Source organism: Lathyrus oleraceus, chromosome 7, assembly GCF_024323335.1.
Source record: "Lathyrus oleraceus cultivar Zhongwan6 chromosome 7, CAAS_Psat_ZW6_1.0, whole genome shotgun sequence".
In the NCBI taxonomy this organism is placed as follows: Eukaryota; Viridiplantae; Streptophyta; class Magnoliopsida; order Fabales; family Fabaceae; genus Lathyrus; species Lathyrus oleraceus.
The window spans coordinates 542,383,495-542,403,990 of NC_066585.1; the positions used below are offsets into that span (position 1 = coordinate 542,383,495).

At 34.3% G+C, this 20,496-nt stretch overlaps 2 protein-coding genes across 2 annotated transcripts; one reads left to right on the forward strand and one right to left on the reverse strand.

Moving 5' to 3' along the window:
• The first annotated feature begins 3,714 nt into the window (after positions 1-3,714).
• On the forward strand, positions 3,715-7,528 carry LOC127101186 (putative cyclic nucleotide-gated ion channel 8). The gene is made up of 8 exons (XM_051038529.1): positions 3,715-3,840; positions 4,169-4,283; positions 4,573-5,158; positions 5,241-5,453; positions 5,534-5,844; positions 6,107-6,218; positions 6,308-6,544; positions 6,646-7,528. Exons 2-8 carry the CDS (start codon positions 4,225-4,227, stop codon positions 7,342-7,344), a joined length of 2,217 nt encoding a protein of 738 aa, XP_050894486.1. The 5' UTR covers positions 3,715-3,840; positions 4,169-4,224; the 3' UTR covers positions 7,345-7,528.
• LOC127101187 (protein LPA3) lies at positions 7,335-12,230 on the reverse strand. The gene is made up of 12 exons (XM_051038531.1): positions 11,805-12,230; positions 10,617-10,647; positions 10,117-10,209; positions 9,947-10,009; positions 9,626-9,737; positions 9,442-9,527; positions 9,069-9,127; positions 8,859-8,961; positions 8,714-8,774; positions 7,941-8,023; positions 7,780-7,860; positions 7,335-7,678 (listed from the first exon to the last, which is right to left on the reverse strand). The coding sequence occupies exons 1-12, from the start codon at positions 12,104-12,106 to the stop codon at positions 7,619-7,621; spliced, it is 1,134 nt and encodes a 377-aa protein (XP_050894488.1). The 5' UTR covers positions 12,107-12,230; the 3' UTR covers positions 7,335-7,618.
• Positions 12,231-20,496: the final 8,266 nt, after the last annotated feature.

The window sequence follows — 20,496 nt, forward strand, 5'->3', positions numbered from 1 at the left end:
TTCTTTCGCTATTATTTGCAATTGTTTTTGGTTGGTATTTATTTGCATATGTATCATTATCCTATTATCCTAGGTGAGTGCCTTTGAATTTTTAATTGTCACTCTGAGTGACTTTTGTTGCTACGTGAGTGGTAAGGAGTGATAAAAGCGTGCTTCTACTGTGTACTACTTCCTTGTCATTCTCAATTACACATCATAATCCTTAAGGATAATTTTTTTAACAAACAGTTGACCTTTGTTTCTGTTGTGAATGTGTTGATTATTATTATTTGAGTATATAATATTGTTATCCCATAATTAATTGCAATGACTAGTGGTAAAGATGATTTTATTCAATCTATTAGTGTTCAATTGAATGGACAAAATTATTCTCATTGGAGTTATGTAATGAATTTTTTTTTGAAAAGAAAGAGAGTGTGGAGTTATGTTTATGGTTCCTCTATTAAGTCTACTGATAAAAAGGATGAAAAATATGATAAGGATTTAGAAATATGGCATGTTAATAATTTGAAGATTCTTACTTAGATTAATAATTTAGTTTCTCTGTCGATAGGCATTCAACTTATAAAATATGATACTGCTAAGGATGTTTGGGATCTTTTGAATTGTTTGCATGCTACATCTAATTTTACAAAACAATATCAGTTAGAGATTGAAATTCAGGAATCTTATTTGGCCATGTCTAATTCGTGGGATCAATTGACACTCACTAAATCGGATGAATTTTGAGCTTTCAAAACATACATTGATCTTAGAGAAGAACAACGCTTGGTTCAAATTTTTATGCCTCTTCAAGATGATTTTGAAAGGTTTTGTGGGACTATTTTGCATCGCACTCCTCTTCCCACTGTTGATTCAATAGTTAATGAGTTGTTGACAGAAGAAATAAGACTCAAGTCTCAATCTCATCCGCATCATGAAAGAGGAAATCTCTTGTCTTCTCCATTTTTCTTTGTTGCTCCTTTTAACAAAGGAAAACTAAAAGAAAAAGTTGGTATTCTTGAATGTTATTTTTGCAAGGAAAATGGGCATTGAAAAGCACAATGTCCAACTTTATATCATACTTTGTTTGGAAGTTTGGTGTATCTTACTATTACTAGACCTGATATTGTTTGTGCAGTTCATGTTGTGAGTCATTTTATTATTTCTCCCAATACAGTACATTGAGCAGTTGTTCTTCGTATTCTCCGTTATCATCGAGAAATGCAGTCTCAAAGTCTCTTGTTCCCAACAATCTTTTCCTTAAAATTGTGTGCTTACTCTGATGTTGATTGGACCGGTGATCATATGGATCGTAAGTCTATCACGGGGTTTTGTATTTTTATTAGAGACTCTCATCTATTGAAAGAGTAAAAAGCAGGGCATTGTCTCCTACTCTTCTACAGAAGCAGAGTATCATGCAATGTCCACCACCGGTTAAATATTTTGGCTACGTTGGTTACTCTCTGATATGGGTGTCTCTCTTTTTGGACCAACTCCTATGTATTATGATAATAAGAGTATCATTCAAATTGCTCATAACTCAACCTTTCATGAACGTACAAAACACATCGAGATTGATTGTTATCTCACTTGTCATCACTTTAAGCATGACATTATTACTTTGTCGTTTGTTTCTTTCGCTTCACATATTATTGATTTGTTTATAAAAACTCATTCCATCAAACATTTTAGTTTCTTGATTGACAAACTCTCAATGTTTCATGCATCCTGAGTTTGAAGGGAGATGCTAGATAATGAGAAATGGAATTTTATTATAATTGGGCTAAGGGTATTATTGTTTATTTATACTTTATTATATATTAACTTGGTAAATCTTGTATTTGACACTTTTGCGATCCTAATGAAAACCCTGCTTTATTATATATTGATTATGTGCAAAAATAATTTGTGTAGTATTTGGAAACATGGTTTTAAGATGTATTAGTAGTAGTTGGGTTAAAATATGTTCTAATGATCGGATATTCTCACATAGGCCACAAACTGTTGTAAGTGTTTAGTAATAGACGACACTCTGAGAAAAATGAGTCTCAATTTTAACACATAAAACTTCTCAATAATGATAATAAAATAAATTAATAGTTTCACAAATATTTATTTAAGCATACATAACTTAAACATCTATTTAACGATAAAATATCTCTCAACATCAATTTTAAAAATATTTGATTCCGAAACATCCAATTCACCGATCTCTATTACATTAAACATCTGAACCCTTAATACTAATTTGATAGTCTAAGTTCGTTAACAACTCGGTGATTAAATTTGGCAAACAATGTTGAATTAGAAGTCTAAGATCATAATGTGAAATTCAAAAAAAAAATCTTTCATTCAACTTATTAAGAAAAATATAATTCAATAATATTTAATATCTTCGTGTTTGATACTTGGTATTCTTACTATTTTAATTACTTGCAAACATTCGGTACACTTGTTAAAATCGCTAATTTGTATAAAAAAACATTAAAAAATGCTACTTTAAAATTGAATTGAGTTAATTTTGATTGCAACTTGAATACTAGTTTTTAAATAGAATAGAAAAGAATAAAATGAAAAAGGATTACATGTTGCTTAAACGTTGTTCAGGATTTTGTTCATTTTCCAATGTCAATAAGTAAGGACAAAAAAAATATTGTTAACCGTAATCCAAATAATTAATTATAATATATAACCCCACTTATCAACTTGCTTTAGTTATTGTTGACTGTAATCCAAATAATTAATTATAATATATAACCTCACTCATCAACGGATAAGGATCATCTACGGCCTAATTCCATTCAGCTATCTCTCCAGCCCAAATCCAACGGTTGGTATAGCATGATAGATTAAAATATTAAAAAAATGGTACAGAAGCGAGAGAAATATACATTTGTGTGTGTTGCAATAGGCAATTTGTCTTTCATTTCGAAAATATACAACACTTTATGAAGTGTTACAGTTGGCCGTTTGTATTTTGAATTCAAAAATAGACAATGCTTCATAAAGTGATGTAGAATGCAATCAAAATAGACAACTCTTCTGAAGTGTTAGAGTAGACGGAAAGTTAAAAAGAAATATTGCTGAAATGGTGTGTTTCATAAAAGGTCGCAACCTTATGAAACAATATTACTTTGGCCTACAAATTGAGTATTTTGAATTCGAAAATTACATTAGAACAACCTATCATCTTCACACAAAATTTCAGATTTTAATCTTTCCTATAGACAAGTTTTCATCGGTCTTATACAAACTTGAATATATGTTGAATTATCCTGGATGTTCTTGCGTACAAACTCCAAGACAATTTGAGAGTGTTTGAAATACTATAAGATAAGTGATTCGTTCACGATCCTAACTTGGATTCATAAATTTACAAATTAAATTTCTAACAATATTACAATATCTATAACTATATATAAAGCGGATTGAAGATTTCGGAATGACCTGTTTTTCTTTCAAAATTGTCCCTTAAATAATTTCTTAATTTTTTCTACTAAAATTATCCTATAAATGATTAAATTCTATACCTTTCAAATAAAATAAAACTGAAATAAGGATATCTTCTCACCCACTTCTCAAAATTTATACAATATTTTTTCTTTCTTAAACGAGTTTATTCACCAAATTTATTACACAAATGATTTAAATTAAAATCAATAACTCCAAAAATAGCAAAATAAACCGTGTATGAAATGTGGCTGACACATGTAACCGTCATAACGGTCTTATAATGTTCCTAAATCTACCCGAAAAACATGGTGACAAGGTCTCTCCCTCTTCCATTCTCTTCTTCCTCTCCAGAAAACCAATGTACCATATGTTTTTCTATGATCAACACCCTCAAACATTCTCTCAGTAAGTTTTTTCATTTTAAATTTAGAGAATCTCTTTTCATTCCAACTTTTCATCTTTCATAAATTAGAGGATTGTGTTTTAAATCATTCTCATTATCATTGTTATGAACAATAATGGTTTATAACAACATAGGTTGTTCAAACCTTAAAAAGTGACATATTTGATGTATAAATCATTTATTTCAAGATTTCCTTGTGTGTGATTTTATAATTCCTTTATTATGTAAGGATTATTTTATTTCACTATTTTTTTCTTCTTTCGTTATACTTATATGAATATTTCATATTCTACTAGAGCTTATGCATTTTGTATGAATTTCATACGACAGGAAATTGCTAGACATATCTAGTATTTCTGGGAGATCTCTATGTAATTTTCTTCACAATGTTTGACTCTGGTTACAAGTCACAATATATTGGAGGTCAGAAAGAGAAATTTGTGAGGTATTTCAATGTTCATTTTTGTAACATAATCAATGTGATTAGTACTTTCGTTTTTGTATTAACGACTCTAGTAATCTGGAGTTCGGTTATGAGAGGCAAGTAAAGTCTGACCAATAGTTGTTTCAGCGAGGACTTGAACTCGGGTGTATTTTCGATCGATTTGTCATTAACCACTTGATTTGATCGGTTACTTCGCTTTCACTTTTTTAAAATTCCACTTTAGGTTTAGAGTGCAAAATCTAAGTTGTTGAAATAAGCATCTAAGTCTAATATACAGTGGATGATGTAGGTTGGATGATTTGGATTCGAATTCGTCAAAACAATCTAGTTCAAGTGGGATGAAGAAATTAAGATTTAATATAAATTGTTTGCCGATTCCGGGTCGCGGGAAAAAGAACTCGTCGAAATCATTTCGGTTCGGAGTGAAGAGGGGATCAGATGGACTAAAACATATTGGAAGATCAATCAAAAGTGGAGTCACTTGGTCGGTTTTTCCAGAAGATCTTAAAGTGTCACAGAAAAAAGTATTTGATCCTCAAGATAAGAATCTTCTGTATTGGAACAAGTTTTTCGAGATTCTGTGCATTATTTCAGTAGCTTGTGATCCTTTCTTTTTTTACCTTCCTTATTTCAACCACAAATCCTTTTGCTTAGCAATAGATAACAAGCTGGCGAGTTTTACTGTTACATTGAGAACAATATGTGATTGCATTTATCTCATTCGCATAAGTTTCCAATTTCGCACCGCCTTCATTGCGCCTTCGTCTCGAGTGTTTGGAAGAGGTGAACTTGTCATAGATCCTGGATTGATCGCGAAACGATATTTACAACGCTACTTCATTTTTGACTTCTTGTCTGTACTGCCATTCCCACAGGTTTGAGATACTTACTACTTGTGATTAAATAATCAAATAAGATTTGGAACTTTTCGCTCAAACGTGTTGATTTTTTTCGCAGGTTGTAGTATGGAAATATCTTTATAGTTCAAGACGTATGGAAGTATTGGATACGAAAACATCGCTTTTGAGAAATGTTATCATGCAATACTTGCCGAGATTTGTACGATTTATACCGTTGGCTTCGGAAGTTAAAAAGACAGCTGGTGTATTCTCTGAAAATGCGTTGCTTGGTGCTATATACTATTTGATTTGGTATATGCTTGCTAGCCATGTAAGTCTGTCTTCTAAGACAAGTTTCGATTTACTGAGATTTGAAGTAAGATGTTCATTTTTCCGACTATAATTTTGTAGATTACGGGTTCTGTCTGGTATTTACTAGCCATAGAACGTAACGACACGTGTTGGAAGAATGCGTGTAAAGAAGTTGAAGGATGTAACTCGCATTTTTTGTATTGTGGGAGTTCAAGTAAGCATATACGAGGGTATGAAAAATGGAGAAATATGAGTGAATCTGTTCTAAAAAGAAAATGCTTTGTTGAAGATGGTAACTCAGCTTTTAATTATGGAATCTTCTCTCAAGCTATAGAGTCTGATATTGTTGCTTCCATACAAGTCTTCCCTAAATTTTGTTACTGTCTATGGTGGGGCCTTCAGAATTTGAGGTATATTCTTTGTTTGATTCTTTAGAACTATGCTAGTGCATTGGCCGGTGCGATGCATACTTCTCGTTTTTGGTGTAAATCATGTATCTTCTGCATGCATCTGCACAGGCTAATCTCCCGAGCCTCCTGAGACTCAAATAGACGGAAATCTCTCCCTTAGAGTTTTCATGCTACTGCATTCCTAAACTCGGGTTCGAACATGAAACGTTGCTATGTGTTCCCAAAATTTACAATCTTAATCACCTGGTTTTGTTTTTTACAGTACACTTGGTCAGGGGCTTCTAACTAGTACCTATCCTGGTGAGGTGCTGTTTTCCATTGTAATAGCTATCATGGGGCTTGTTCTTTTTTCTCTTCTGATTGGAAACATGCAGGTAAACAAAAAGTATTCACTGTAAACTTTGATTTATAGCATCTTGATTAGTATAATACTTAATCTTGGTGTTATAATGTAATTGGATAGACCTACCTTCAATCTATGTCGGTTCGTCTGGAGGAAATGAGGATCAAAAGGCGTGATTCCGAGCAGTGGATGCATCATCGCTTGCTTCCTTCGGAGCTAAGGGAAAGAGTCAGACGTTATGACCAATACAAGTGGTTGAACACGCGTGGAGTAGATGAAGAAAACATAGTTCAAAGTCTTCCAAAAGATCTCAGAAGAGATATCAAACGCCACCTTTGTTTGAATTTGGTCAGAAGGGTGAGTACTCAGTGAGCAAACTAGCTTGTGTTTTCTGAGATGCCTCATTGTAATTCGCAACACAAAAGTGTTCTAAGACTTCATTTTTCGATATTGTTTAGGTTCCTCTCTTTGCTAACATGGACGAACGCTTGCTTGATGCAATATGCGAGCGATTGAAACCGAGTTTATATACAGAGGGAACCTTCATAGTTAGGGAAGGTGATCCAGTTGACGAGATGTTGTTCATCATTCGTGGTCGTCTAGAGAGTGTTACTACAGATGGTGGAAGAAGCGGCTTTTTCAACAGAGGAGTTTTGAAGGAAGGTGATTTTTGTGGTGAAGAGTTGTTAACATGGGCATTGGATCCAAAATCTGCTGCTAACTTGCCATCATCAACTAGAACAGTGAAAGCTATGAGTGAAGTAGAGGCATTTGCTTTAGAAGCAGAGGAGTTAAAGTTTGTTGCATCACAATTTAGACACATACATAGTAGGCAGGTTCAGCATACCTTCCGTTTCTACTCGCAACAATGGAGAACATGGGCTGCAATCTACATTCAAGCTGCATGGAGGAAGCATTTAAAGAGAAAGCGAAGGAAGGAGGAAGAAGAATACTATGAAGGAATCGATGAATCTGCAAGGGCTTTGGTTCCGCAAGCCCAAAATTCGTCAAGATTTGGAATTAATACAACAGTCTATGCTTCTCGCTTTGCTGCTAATATTCGTGGTTATAGACAGCGAATTCCAAGTTCCAGAGACCTGTTGAGTATCCCGAAACCCCCAGAACCTGACTTCAGTGCTCTCAATAATGAAGAGTGATAAAGTTTTGTTTTGCTTATGAGGACCAATTGTGTTATTATACATTTACATTGCTGCTAGTGTCTTTCATTGTATTATTAAACACAGAATCTTGTTACAATTTAGTTTGCAAGGTTTTTGTAGTTCTTTGGCAAAAACATTACATCAAAGAATATTTTTATAGAAAAAAAAAGCATTTGGCAGGCAATGCCTTCTTTCTCGGCATGTGAGCATTATATGACCACTGCATGTGGATGAACTATACAACAAAGAATCTCTTCTGGTAGTGTTCTACTCAGCTCCGCCACGCAGAAGATGCTTCCAAATCAGAACCGTCTTCCCACCACGTGCTTGACTGAAATGTCACATAATGTAGGTAACAGATTAATAACTGAACTCGAAACATGGTCAAGCATGCATAAAATTAAAAGAAACTGATTAAGTAAAAGAGAAAACCTTATAGCCTCTTCGTAGAAATTCTAGAGAGCTTCCCTCCTCTTCTTGAAGTCCCAGAACCCTCAAAAGTTCTTCTTTGGCCTGGAGAAGCCAGTAGACAATTGATTTATATGCAAGTATTCACAATTAATAAGAAAATAAGGTGAAGCTCATGAATTTACTTCGCCGAGGGTGAAGCGGGTTGCACTTTCTGCTACACAAGCAAAAGAACCATCGGCTTGTTTAAGCATCACCTGCCAGGGACCTGAACATTTGATGAAGAAAACTTAGTGCATCATCCGTATCGTTGGCAAATAAAGCATATTTGTCATACAATAAGAATCAACATATAAAATAGCACTCTGGTGTTAACTGCTGGCAAATTACTCGTTTTCAGATCCATTACATGAGTGAATATTGATATCCTCCCTTTTACTTGTTGATAATTTGACACGGATGCCTAGTTTATTTTTTCAAGTGAAATGGATATCTTGCCTTCCGTTACCGTGTAATATGCACTGGAAAAGGGTAAGGACAACACAGCCAGATTTTGATTAATCGAAGTGATTCCCGTCAAGCCAAAGGAATTTAGCCAAGTCAATAGAGCATTGACATTTAAAGACTAATGACAAAAAGGGGAAATGCGTAACCACGTTCTTCTTTGGTCGAAAATCAACTAATGTTGTTACAAAAACTAGAAATGCGGCCTTCTATTCAAGGTGTGTTGTTAATATTAAATAACTTGATAAAAAGCGATAGTTTATCATACTTTTACGACAACTTTTCTTAGCAGCATTGTATTTAATTTAGTTTTCGTAATTATTAATATTATATTTCATTTGTATATCACGTATTAGTATTAATAGGAAGAAATAATTACGATAAGCGTGTGGTGCATGCACGCATACATGCATGTATGTATAGATAGCATATAGATAAATAGCTATAGCTATACCAGGGTACTGGCGGAACACAGCTCCACTGTAATTGACAATATAAGGTGCTATTGCAACTGTCTAGAAAATAGAAAAAGTACAGTCAATGTCTATTATTTGAGAAAATAATTAATATCTAGAGACTATCCATTGAAGAAGGGGTACCTTTGAATAATCTCTGATCCGAATGTAGAACACTGGAGTGAATTGAGAAAGAAAGCGGTAGTGCAAATCTTTGGTTGGGAATCCAAGAATGCCTAAATCAGCACTGTAAATCCAATATTTAATCATCGTCAAACACAAGTATACGAAGTAGTTAAGGATTAAAGTATACGTGAATATTCCAATAAACAAAAAAGTGTACGACATATATACCGCAGTGTATCTAGCTCAAGATTAAATAGAAGTGTTGGTGTTGATGGAGCAAATTTTTCCTGCAAAATCGTAGCAATAGAAGGTATATAAATCAAATTAAACAACTAGGCAAAACCAGTACAAAGTAAATAATGTTCAATCACATAAAATTGATCAACTGTCCATATCAACAAAGGCCATCAAAAGTGAAATAACTCAAGTCACGCAGTATCGCACATTAATTATCACAAATGAACAAAACAAACGACTCGTACCAGAGAATCCAAGACCAAGCTAATGCGGATAATAGTAAAATTTCACATTCACATCAAAGATTTGAAATGAAAAGATAAAAATTTCAGGAAACCTTCTAATAATAGCAGAGGCACCATACCACATACTTCTCAATATAACCAAGTTCGCGTGTACTGCAGTTAATGAATATATAGAGTGATGGAGGCTCACTAGACTGCCATCGTCCTGCACTTCTAAAAAATTTAATTGTCAAAATATGATTTTTATCATGCATGCAAGTTTAACCAATAAATGTCTCAAGTAATTTTCCCCAAGGAGCTAACCTTCATTCTCATCTTCAAAGTCAAAATCAAGGGTGTTCCTAACGGATCGAAAAAATGAAGCCATAGGTCCCGCAGGGACATCATCTAAGGAACCTATAGTAATGCCATCAACCTTGAAGCAAAACAAAAATGAAACTTCAAAATATGAAAGGCTTCAATATGGCTATGGTATCTTCATTCTTGAAGGTACATAGCTTAAATACTTTAGAATTTTCCAATAGTATGATCATTTTATAGCATTTGCTCTAAAAGTCCACAAATTAAGTAGGAATCAACTCATTAGATAGATTGGGAATAGATTCATAATAAAATTTTCATTACCGAATCGAGAGCTGCTTTGAACAACTTAGAAGCTCGGAGCTTTTCTGGCTTATCAGGGAATACCTACAAAAAAGGCAATGTAACATCTCAAAAAAAAGCATAGTTTGTATGTGAAAAGAAGTGCTTGTTGCTTTGAAAGGAAAGAGAGAGAGAAATTTTTGCTTTCTTACTATACAAGTTGTGGACTCTTTTTTCTCCTGGAGCTTTCTTACAACAGCCAAGACAAGTTGAATGTTGGCATCGATGAAATCATCTGAAGATCCCTTGAAATATTTAGGAGTTTGAGAAAATTATGTGCAACATATTCAAAGACAAGCATGCCTCAAAAACGTCAAGTACCAGTCAATCAGAACAGTTTCTTGAAGCATGGAAATGAAATCAACTTAGCCAATCAGATTAGCATAGATATAAAAAGCAATTAAAATGACTAACATGTTGAAAAACACTGCTAGTCAAAAGTAGTAGAAGATGAACTGAGACATTAAGAGCCAGTATTGCACACAACAAGATCGCCAATAATTTGAAAATCTATAATTTAACCAGCTAATTGTTTAAACTTAGTAGTTGTTAGTTACTAGTCTCTCCCAAAGCATACACTACAATGAAGGACCAAAACTGAAAATAATTAGTCATGTGATAAAGTATGCTTCGCAAGAGCAAAGAATAGTACCTTATATGAAGAAACGTCGCTGGGCAAAGGCCTGCAGACAAAACCACGTGAACAAAAAAAATCAGGAACGGAATACCACAAAAACCACAAGCAAAATATTCTTATTGCGCTAGGAGTAGCTAAGCTTGAATTACAGATTTGAAAAATGTTGAAGATTTGGTTACTCATTTTTTCCTCTCCATAGATAAATGTTGACAATAATAAATAATATCAAATACAGAGAGTATAAATAGTTCCAGACATTGAGTCTAGGATGGAGAGAGATTCTACCTTTCAGTTTTCTATATTTTGTAACTGTCTTTCTATTACAAATATTATTTTTGGTAGTTAGTTAGAAGAAGTTTTCTGGTATTAAAAAAGTTAGAGATTAGTTAGAAGTGGTTATGGCAGTTAGAGTTTGTTAGCTTAGAGCCTAACCAACTTCAACTAACTCTATATATATAGCACTTCCTCTCCTTGTAAAGAGTTTGAGCTTTTGAATCAAAATCAATGAGAATGAATCAGAGATTCAACTCATCTAAGCTACCTTACAACTTAAACACTTTCTATCTCTCTTAACAAACTATTCTTTCTTTCTGTATCTCTTCACATAGTGAGTAGCTCATCCAAGAGCATAGCTTTGGAAATGTTCCTAATTTTTGATATTCAGCTTCGTAGTCTATAACTCGGGTACCCTATGTTCTAGGGCTTCGTAATTCTTATTTCCTTCGTTTCTTGGGGTAAGCCCCCTATTGTTCATTAAAAAAAAATCAATCAAGATATGACTGATTCTATTTCAAATTTGCTTTCAAAGTTGATTTATTGAACTAAAATCAGAGTCATCCATCCAATGTTGGCTTAAAATATTGATCAAATGGCTTCTAGCTAATGCATGGAATTCAAATTCGCAATAAGCCTAGTTTTAAATTGCAATCAACACGCCGCAACATAAAGGTTCTGAATAATAGCTTGGTCTACATTTATCCATAAATTTTCATAATATCAAGAATGCAACCATGGTGATAAGATTAGTTCTATAACGGCATAGTTCTAAAAATATATGATTAAGCTCAATCATTTCTATTTTCTCATAGTAACCATAGATTAGGCAACATAAAAATGAGGGTTATAAGTAATTCAAACTACAAGTTTCATAGTTTTATAGCACTGATATTTGAATTTCAGTAAGCGAAAGCGAATAATACATACGGGAAATCGATCTCGAGTCGAAGTTTTCCGTCTTGAAGAGCATAAGCGAGGGAATTAGCAGCGTCATTGGCGAGAACTTGATAGGATTTAGGTTTGTAAACGGCTACACCGGATTTAGGATCGAAACCTGGATTCGGCTCTGATGACGAAGGTTCTCTTTCGGTTTTAAGGCTTTTGATTTTGAAGGAAGTGTTTCGGAGAGTTTTCGTAGTAGAAGGTGAAAGTGAAAAGGATAGTGTAGAAGTAGAAGAGAGAAATGAAGGAAGAAAAGGTAGAGATGAAATTGCCATGGACAGTAACATTGTGTATGTTTGTGTGGTACTGCAATGGCTCAGAAGAATCAAGATAGATAGTAGATTAGATAGGAATGTAGAGGATGAAGATGGTGATGACGTGTCTTTTTACTTTAAATCGATTGCATTTCTATTTTTTTAAATATGTTTTAAATCAATTTTGTATTATAGTATGAAAATAGTTTTAGGCTATATTTGGAATGAAAAGGGCGGCATACAACATAAATATAGTGCATAAATTTTACACAGATGGATTTAATCGATTTTTTAACCGTGCGTAAAATTAATTAATAGTATTTTTAAGTTTAGGTTTGTATATGTTTGTTTTATTGATCTACATTACGAAAAGTTTAATTTTGTGTGTTCATTCTATTATTTCGCGCGGTCGCAATTTGATCTGAGCATTTTCATCCAAGTATTTTTAATTCTGAGATTTGATTTGTGACGGTCTGTTTTATTAAACTTATTTCGCAGATTATTTTAATACGTCTTCACGCTAATCAACCTCCACGTTGCACTCTCACCCTCCGTTACTATTCACATACCTCAACCTTCTCTTCATCGTCCTGTTAGCTGTAATTTAGACGCTAAAAAAGATATAAGAAATCAAATATAAAACTTAAGGAAATATTTGGAAAATCCAAGCTAACTTCGACGGGAAGTTAGGCAAAGCCTTTCGACTGGAACTTGGTAAAGAAGTTGTCATTATAAGAGGACTTAGAAGTTTCTGAAACGATTTGAATATGAGTTCGACGAAGATAATTCAAAACGAGGCTAATAAACATATTTTGATCTTATTCGTTCCTTCAAAGGACATGTGGAGGCTTATGAAAGGAAAAACACATGCAAGCGAGAATATGTCATTTTCTAGAGAAAAGACTGTTTGTTATCGTTATTGTCAAAGTAGTATAAATATGAGTCTTACCATTAGGATTCGGTGTATTCAATATTATACCAAACTCAAAATCACTCAAAGTATCTAGTGTTATTGAGAAAAGAGTTTCTGAGAATATGTACGTATGAAACACCATATTTGCATTTAATGTCAATCTATTTACATTAAAGTTATTCTCATTCCATTTATATTTCTGTCAAAATTATTTTCCTTCTTTATACTTTTCATAAATCTTCTTTGCATTACTTTTAAATTCAACATTATCGTCGAAGAATTTACTAGTAAGAGAAACTTTAAATAAAAACTACACACATATGTCCTAGGATCAATTTAGTCGATCCTGTAAGTAATCAAAGTATCAATTTTGGAAGTTAGCACTTGTTTACCACAATCTAAGGTAAACAAATTGGCACGCCCAATGGGACCCTTGTGTCTAGTTTGTTCTTGTATTTGAAATAAATTTTGCATTAGTTCTTCATACAATTTTTTCTCAAACTTTGTTGCATGAGATTGAGAAGTGGTACAATAGCCAAAAATAACGAACCAAGACCAAAAAGGAAGTACGTTAGAATGATGGTTAATCCACCAAACAACAATGGAGAACAACCTCCTCATTCGACGGGAGAGAATACGGTCGCAACGAATGTGACCGAAGCAATGCCTTCTACAGTAGCACGACGGCAATACCGTCGAGAGTTCAAAGTGGACCAATAATATCATCCCCCAAGCAAACGCAGGGGAAACCAGTAACCCCAAGACCAGTATGGACCAGTAGTTTTAGGCTCTATGTGGCTGGGTTTACAATGCCAATGAATGGTCGTGAACAGCCATATGACATGCCAACTTCTATGATGACAGATTTTCATAATAGTACGTCAATATTTATTGATCCAACAACAATCATAATTTTGCCATTATAAGGGTCGGGATCGGCCGTTAACAATTTGGGTCGAAGTACCCAACCCATAGGGTGGGATTTTCTGCCCAGTTACCCTCTTTCATAACCAATTCTACGACAGTATTAAGGCAATAAATGGACGAAAGCAACCATGATATGGTTCATATGCTTGCCCAACATATGGTGATGATATTCAATCGTCTAATCCAAAATAATATCCAAACTAATCAACAAAATACTCAAACTAATCAGCAATTGACAACACAGATGACATGAATTGCAGATTTCTTTGGCGCCCCTCAGGCGCCAGTTCGACAAGCTCGTCGAGAATGGATGGTAGAGAACTAGGGGTTGAACTTAGAAGAAGATCTAATAATAAATCAGGCCCAACAGTTTGTACCCAATGGCGTCGAAGTCGACCAGGGCCAACAGGGTGAACCTCATAGGGTCGAACAACAAATACCTAGGGAGAGAGAAGCCCCAGGAGTAGTGATGGTCAATCGAAACCAAAACACTAACGAAATCATTCATCGTGTTCGACATGAAGAAGTTGCAGAGGATAACAATTTGGCAGCCATGCTTGAAAGGATTATGGCGCAAAATGGGGTAAACATAGGCCTGCGTAGGCCAAACTATACATCTTCTTTGTTTGGATATGTGTTGCAAACTGAACTTCCCATGGGATGAAAAGTCCCAAAATTCATAAAATTCTCTGGTGATACCAACGAATCTACTGTCGAACACATAGCCAGGTATTTGACTGAGGCTAGGGACATTTCTAACAACGAGAACTTGAGGATAAGATATTTCCCTAGTTCCCTCACGAAGAATGCTTTCACTTGGTTCACCACACTCCTAACGAACTCCATCCATGATTGAACTCGTTTAGAAAGATTGTTCCATGAACAATTTTATATGGGTCATTCTAAGATCAGTTTGAAGGAATTGGCTAGTATTAAGCGTAAGTTTAGTGAGTCAATAGATGATTATCTAAATAGGTTTTGGTTGTTGAAGGCAAGGTGTTTCACACAAGTGCCCGAACATGAACTAGTCGAAATGGATGCAGGTGGTTTAGATTATTCCATTAGGAAGAAGCTAGACACCCAATATTTAAGAGATATGGCCCAATTAGCATACCGAGTTCGACAAATAGAGTGTTTAAAAGCTGAAAAGGCTAAGGCAAGTAAGAACAACATAAGGGAAATGGTAGTGTACGTCGAAATGGATGAGAATAGTCAGGATATATATAGTGATCCTATAGGTCTTGACGAAAGCGAAATCAATTTAATCGAGTTGAAGTAAGGTTCACCTTACTCTTGCAAGGTTCTTACACCTTCAAACGGGGAAAACCCCGTCGAAATAGAAAAGAATGATAAGTTCCTTAAGAGAACATACACCTTCGACGTGACGAAGTGTGACGAGATCTTTGATTTGCTAGTCAAAGATGGTCAAATGGGTACATAAAGTCATTGGATGCTAAACAAGATATTTCACTTTTGAAGTTTCATGGATGTGATATACTAATTGAATGTGCCAACACTCTTAGAATCTCGACCATGTTTTTGAAGAAATGGGTTGAGAGAGGATTGACACCTTTTACAATTGGAAACTTGATGTGTAGAGAATCATTGAACAAATAATTTGTGATGGAGGAAATAGTTGAAGAAACATTATATTATGTTCTTTCAGGCACAATTGAAGCTACATTGCTGGATGTTGTTTCTCAAATCATGGATCATCATCTTTATAGTATTTCCAGTTCTCCTTTTTAAATAGAGATGGTGTTCTGCAATAGTACTAGATATATAAATATGTGTGTGCAATAATACATATATGTATAACTCAAGTAATTGATAAAAATATGATGCTCACATATCCAAATCTTTTTCACTTTTTGAAATGGAAAAAAGGAACATGAATCCAAATTAATGGCATTTTAATGATCTATTTTTCCGTGTGTAACATCATTGGCATAAAGTTGTGTATGGACATAATTGAATATTTTATTCAATAAGAAATGTGGATATACATGCTGGGAATATGTTATTCAATGCAGAAGAGCACAATGACCATCCTGTTCTGATTCGAATTGATCATGGACACTGCTTTCCCACAAATATAAGTATATAATTTTATGCTCTCTTTGTTGTGTTCTTAACACATACGGCGATTCATGTCTTTTCCTTTATATTTTCCCCTTTCTGTTGTTTTATTATTGCCCACTACAATATACTCATCCTGGTATTAGGTATATATTGGCATGTAAGTGAATATATATTGATCCTCGTATTGTTTAAACCAATCATTTAACAATTTTTCTATTCTAACAGTTTAAGGATTGTACCTTTGAATGGATTTAGTGGCCCCAAGCCTGGAAACCATATTTTGCGGAAACTATTGAGTATATAAAGTCACTGGATGCTAAACAAGATATTGCATTTTTGAAGTTTCATGGACGGGATCTGTCAATTGAATGTGCCCGCACTCGTAGAATCCCGACCATGCTTTTGAAGAAATAGGTTGAGAAAGGATTGACACCTTTTGCAATTGGGAACTTGATGTGCAGAGAATCATTGAACAAATAATTTGTGATATAGGAAATAGTTGAAGGAAAATTAGATTATGTTCTTCCGGGCACAAGTGAAGCTACATTGTTGAATGTTGTTTCTCAAATCATGGATCATCATCTTCATAGTATTTCCAACTCTCCTTTTAATTAGAGATGATGTTCTGCAATAGTACCAGGTATATAAATATATGAGTGCAATAATACATATATGTATAGCTCAAGTAATTGGATTTTAATATGGATACTGATTGAAGCATAAATTTTGACGCAATTTACATTGCTAAGGAGTATAAATTTTGACACAATTGACTATGCTAACATGGAACTGTATTTATTTTTGCCATAATTAGCAATCCAGGCCCTTATAACATCTTGAACTTTATTGTGTGATGATAAATTTTGAAACTCAATCTATTTTGAAGTTTATACTCTCCAAAATAATGCTAACTACACATTTTATTAATTTAGATGAAATTAAAGAGCTAGAAAATGTCCACCCAAAAGGGAAAGATGTTGAGTGTAGGTATCATTTTGGTTCAATTTGAAATTTATGTTACCCATGTTCCAATTTGCTTGAATATATGAGATATACTATTGAATTGAATGATGAAATATTAGTATATTTTTGTCATTGTTTGAATAGAGGAGACCATGCTACACGCCTAGGTGATTATGTGAAGGTGCACAATATTCAAGAAGATATGAAGGAAGCTAAATGTTCAATGTCGATCATCCCTCTTTTAAACATGCATTCACATGAATATGTGTTAGTGTTTTATGTGAACAAGATGTCAATCTTCTCTCTCTTCTAAACATATATTGACATGACTTTGTGTTACTATTTTATGTGAACAAGCATATTCATGGTGTTGGTTGGATATACTTTAGAGTAATATATAAATGTGCTTATGATAGGAACTCATGGCAAAGGCTAAAAATCCAAACTGCAATCACCTCTTCCATCTTGCATGTTTGAGATCTTGGTATGATTTGATTTTAGTAGTTGTTACCTGGTTCTATTTGTGTTCATTTTAGTGATATACTATCTGTTGCTTAATTGATTGTAGCTTGGATCAATGTCTGATTGAGTTGTATACTTGTCCAACATGTCGAAAATCATGTAAGGCCTTATGGGAGAATGTATGATAGCCTAAATTATTAAGGTTTTTAGTGCTTTGTTTTTAGACTTAGATTATTAAAGTGCTGAGTTTTATGTTGTTTTGTTAGTTTTGCAATTACTGCTGAATCCAAAACCCAATACCTAACAACAATGTTGCTATTTTTGCTGCAACTTGTGTGCATAATGTATATAATATATCAACCTTCATGATTTTCATGGAAGCTTACTCTGGTTAGATGTAAGATATACTACAATGAGTATGCACTAATACTATGTAGTCGGTAGTTTGTTTAATTCTTAATAGGCTTAAATGCACTTGTATACATTGCGATAATGCCTTCGTGATTTACTTTTGGATCCGAATGTTAGGTTACATGGACTTTTTATGTTTTAGGTATTGGTTAACTACACAAGATTATCTACTTGGAGTTTAGTGTAATTTTATCATTAAAGTATGCATAGTGACGCCTTAGTTAATATGCACTATGATCTATTATTATTAGTAAGTATTGTTGATACAAATATTTTTGTAAATTGAAAAAAAATATATTGTTGATACAATAGTTTTTATAAACATGAAAAAATATATTGTTGATTCAAATATTCTTATAAATGTGTAATGTTGATACAAATATTTGTATATACATGAAAAATGTATTATTGATACAAATATTTTTATAAACGAGAAAAAAAGTGTACTGTTGATACAAATATTTTTATAAACGGGAAAACGTGTATTGTTAATACACATATTTTTATAAACGAAAAAATGTATTATTGATACAAATATTTTTATAAATATAAATGGAAAAAAAATGTATTATTGATGCAAATTTTTTATAAACAGAAAAAAAAAGTATGGTCGTTACAAATATTTTTATAAATGGTAAAAAATCTACTATTAATACAATTATTTTTTAAACATTTTTAAAGTTAGGAATCACAACTTTACAACATACCATAAGTAATATGTTGCATTTTTAACTTTATAATAATTACGTTATAATAACTTGTTAACCATATTTTTATTATTTTTGAAAATATTACTTGGATCAATATATAACGATTGATGCATATTAATTAGTTTATATTTATTATTACGTGAATGTTTATGATCCTTGAAACAAATTTCAAAATTGATCAATGAGATATCACGAAATTTATATGAGTAAATACTACCAACTTTTTATTTCTATTACGGTATATAAATAAATATTTATCTAATATCATATTCCGAATTTTTTTACAAAAATAACCCATTTTTTCAAGGAAATTCCCAAAATATCTCTGGTTTCAAAAAAATTCCAAACTACCCCACTTTTAGGAGGAGACGTCAATTGAATTGCCGCCTCCTCTTAAATGTTTGAATGGAGACGCCAATTGGATTGGCTAGGGCAGGTGTCCTAGCCAATTGGATTGACGCCCATGTGTATAAGGTGATAGGAGGCGCCAATTGGATTGACACCTCAGTGTAAAATGCATTTTTTTTTGTAAATGGTATACGTGATAGATAAATTTGAAATATGACCAATTGATATTAATAAAATTTTCCGTTTACACAAAAAAGCCTAATGGTGATGACCGAGATCACCTAACCGACCTCCGGTCCCACATCCTCTAGCTACCCTAACCCGTGGCTCTAACCCACGTTGATGATTCAGTACCGGTGTTTGAGCATCTGAGGGGCCAGGAGCGTCACTACCAACTACAAAAGAAGGCCTGTTGAGGTAGTCAGACAAGTCGTCATAGTCTTCAGTATGCATCCATGATGTACCGCCGTAGCTGAGTTCATGACCCATGCCAGAGAAGTTGGGTTATTGTTGACTCATTGATGAGCGATCAAGACGGTTAAAGGAAGACATGGGTGTGAATGACGCGTCGAGGAAAGGTTGGAAAGGTTGTTGGGGTGCTTGGTAGAGATATGGTTGTTGGATGTTTTGGTTTTGTGAGGTTTGGACTTCTTGGCTATGGTATGAGGAGGGGCGATTGGTGTTGAATGATCGTTGGGTGTTCTGGCTAAGGCGACTTTGGAAGGGTGATGGGGTGGGTGCGAAGCGATGCTGAGTCTCAGGTTGATGGTCAATTTGTTGGTGGTGGTATGGGGTATGCTCTTGGTATTAGGGTTAGGTGTATGACATGTTTTGGTTGTATGTTTGTGTGTTGGTTGAACGAAACGTTTGACGGACAGGGGGTTATGTGTATCCGGTCTGACACTGTTGTTTGGGGTTTGATGTTGAGGTGTCAGGTGTGTAAGTCATTTGGCATGGGTCGTACAGGTACATATCCTCGGCGATGAACTGAAAACCAACCGATCTGTACCAAGCCATATAAGTACGACTTGGTTTTTCTTCAGTTGGCATGACTGCGTCAATTAACACATGGTCATGGCGGTGCTTCCATTTGCGACACTCCGATCTTGCGAAGCTTTGCCATGGATTGAAGTTCTATTGATCGTTAACTTTGCGCAGATGCCATTCTCCTAGGCTAGCTGAGGGATCTAGGATGTTTGGGGGCATACCGAACTGCAACTTCACACGATCATTGTTGTGCATCTCCACAGTTGTCTTTCCCATTGCCTTTGTTATGGTTGAAGGTGAAACGGCTGGTGGATGGGGTTTCTTTCTTCGACATCTCAGAACGCATGTGGCTACACAAGCCAATCTCTGTTTGATTTCTGATATACATACTGCCATTGAGAGTGCCTACAACAACCATGACAACGGATGACATGATCCTCCTTCTACCCATGTCTATTGCATCAGACACATTGCATAAAACTTCATGCGTGCTATAAAAAATAAGAATCTTCGCAAGAAGGTGGTGAATGTTGGGTATGCTCTAACCCAACCGTCATTCAATATTATCGTGATGAAATTAGACTGTCTAATGAAGACGCATGGAGATGGCTAAATAACAT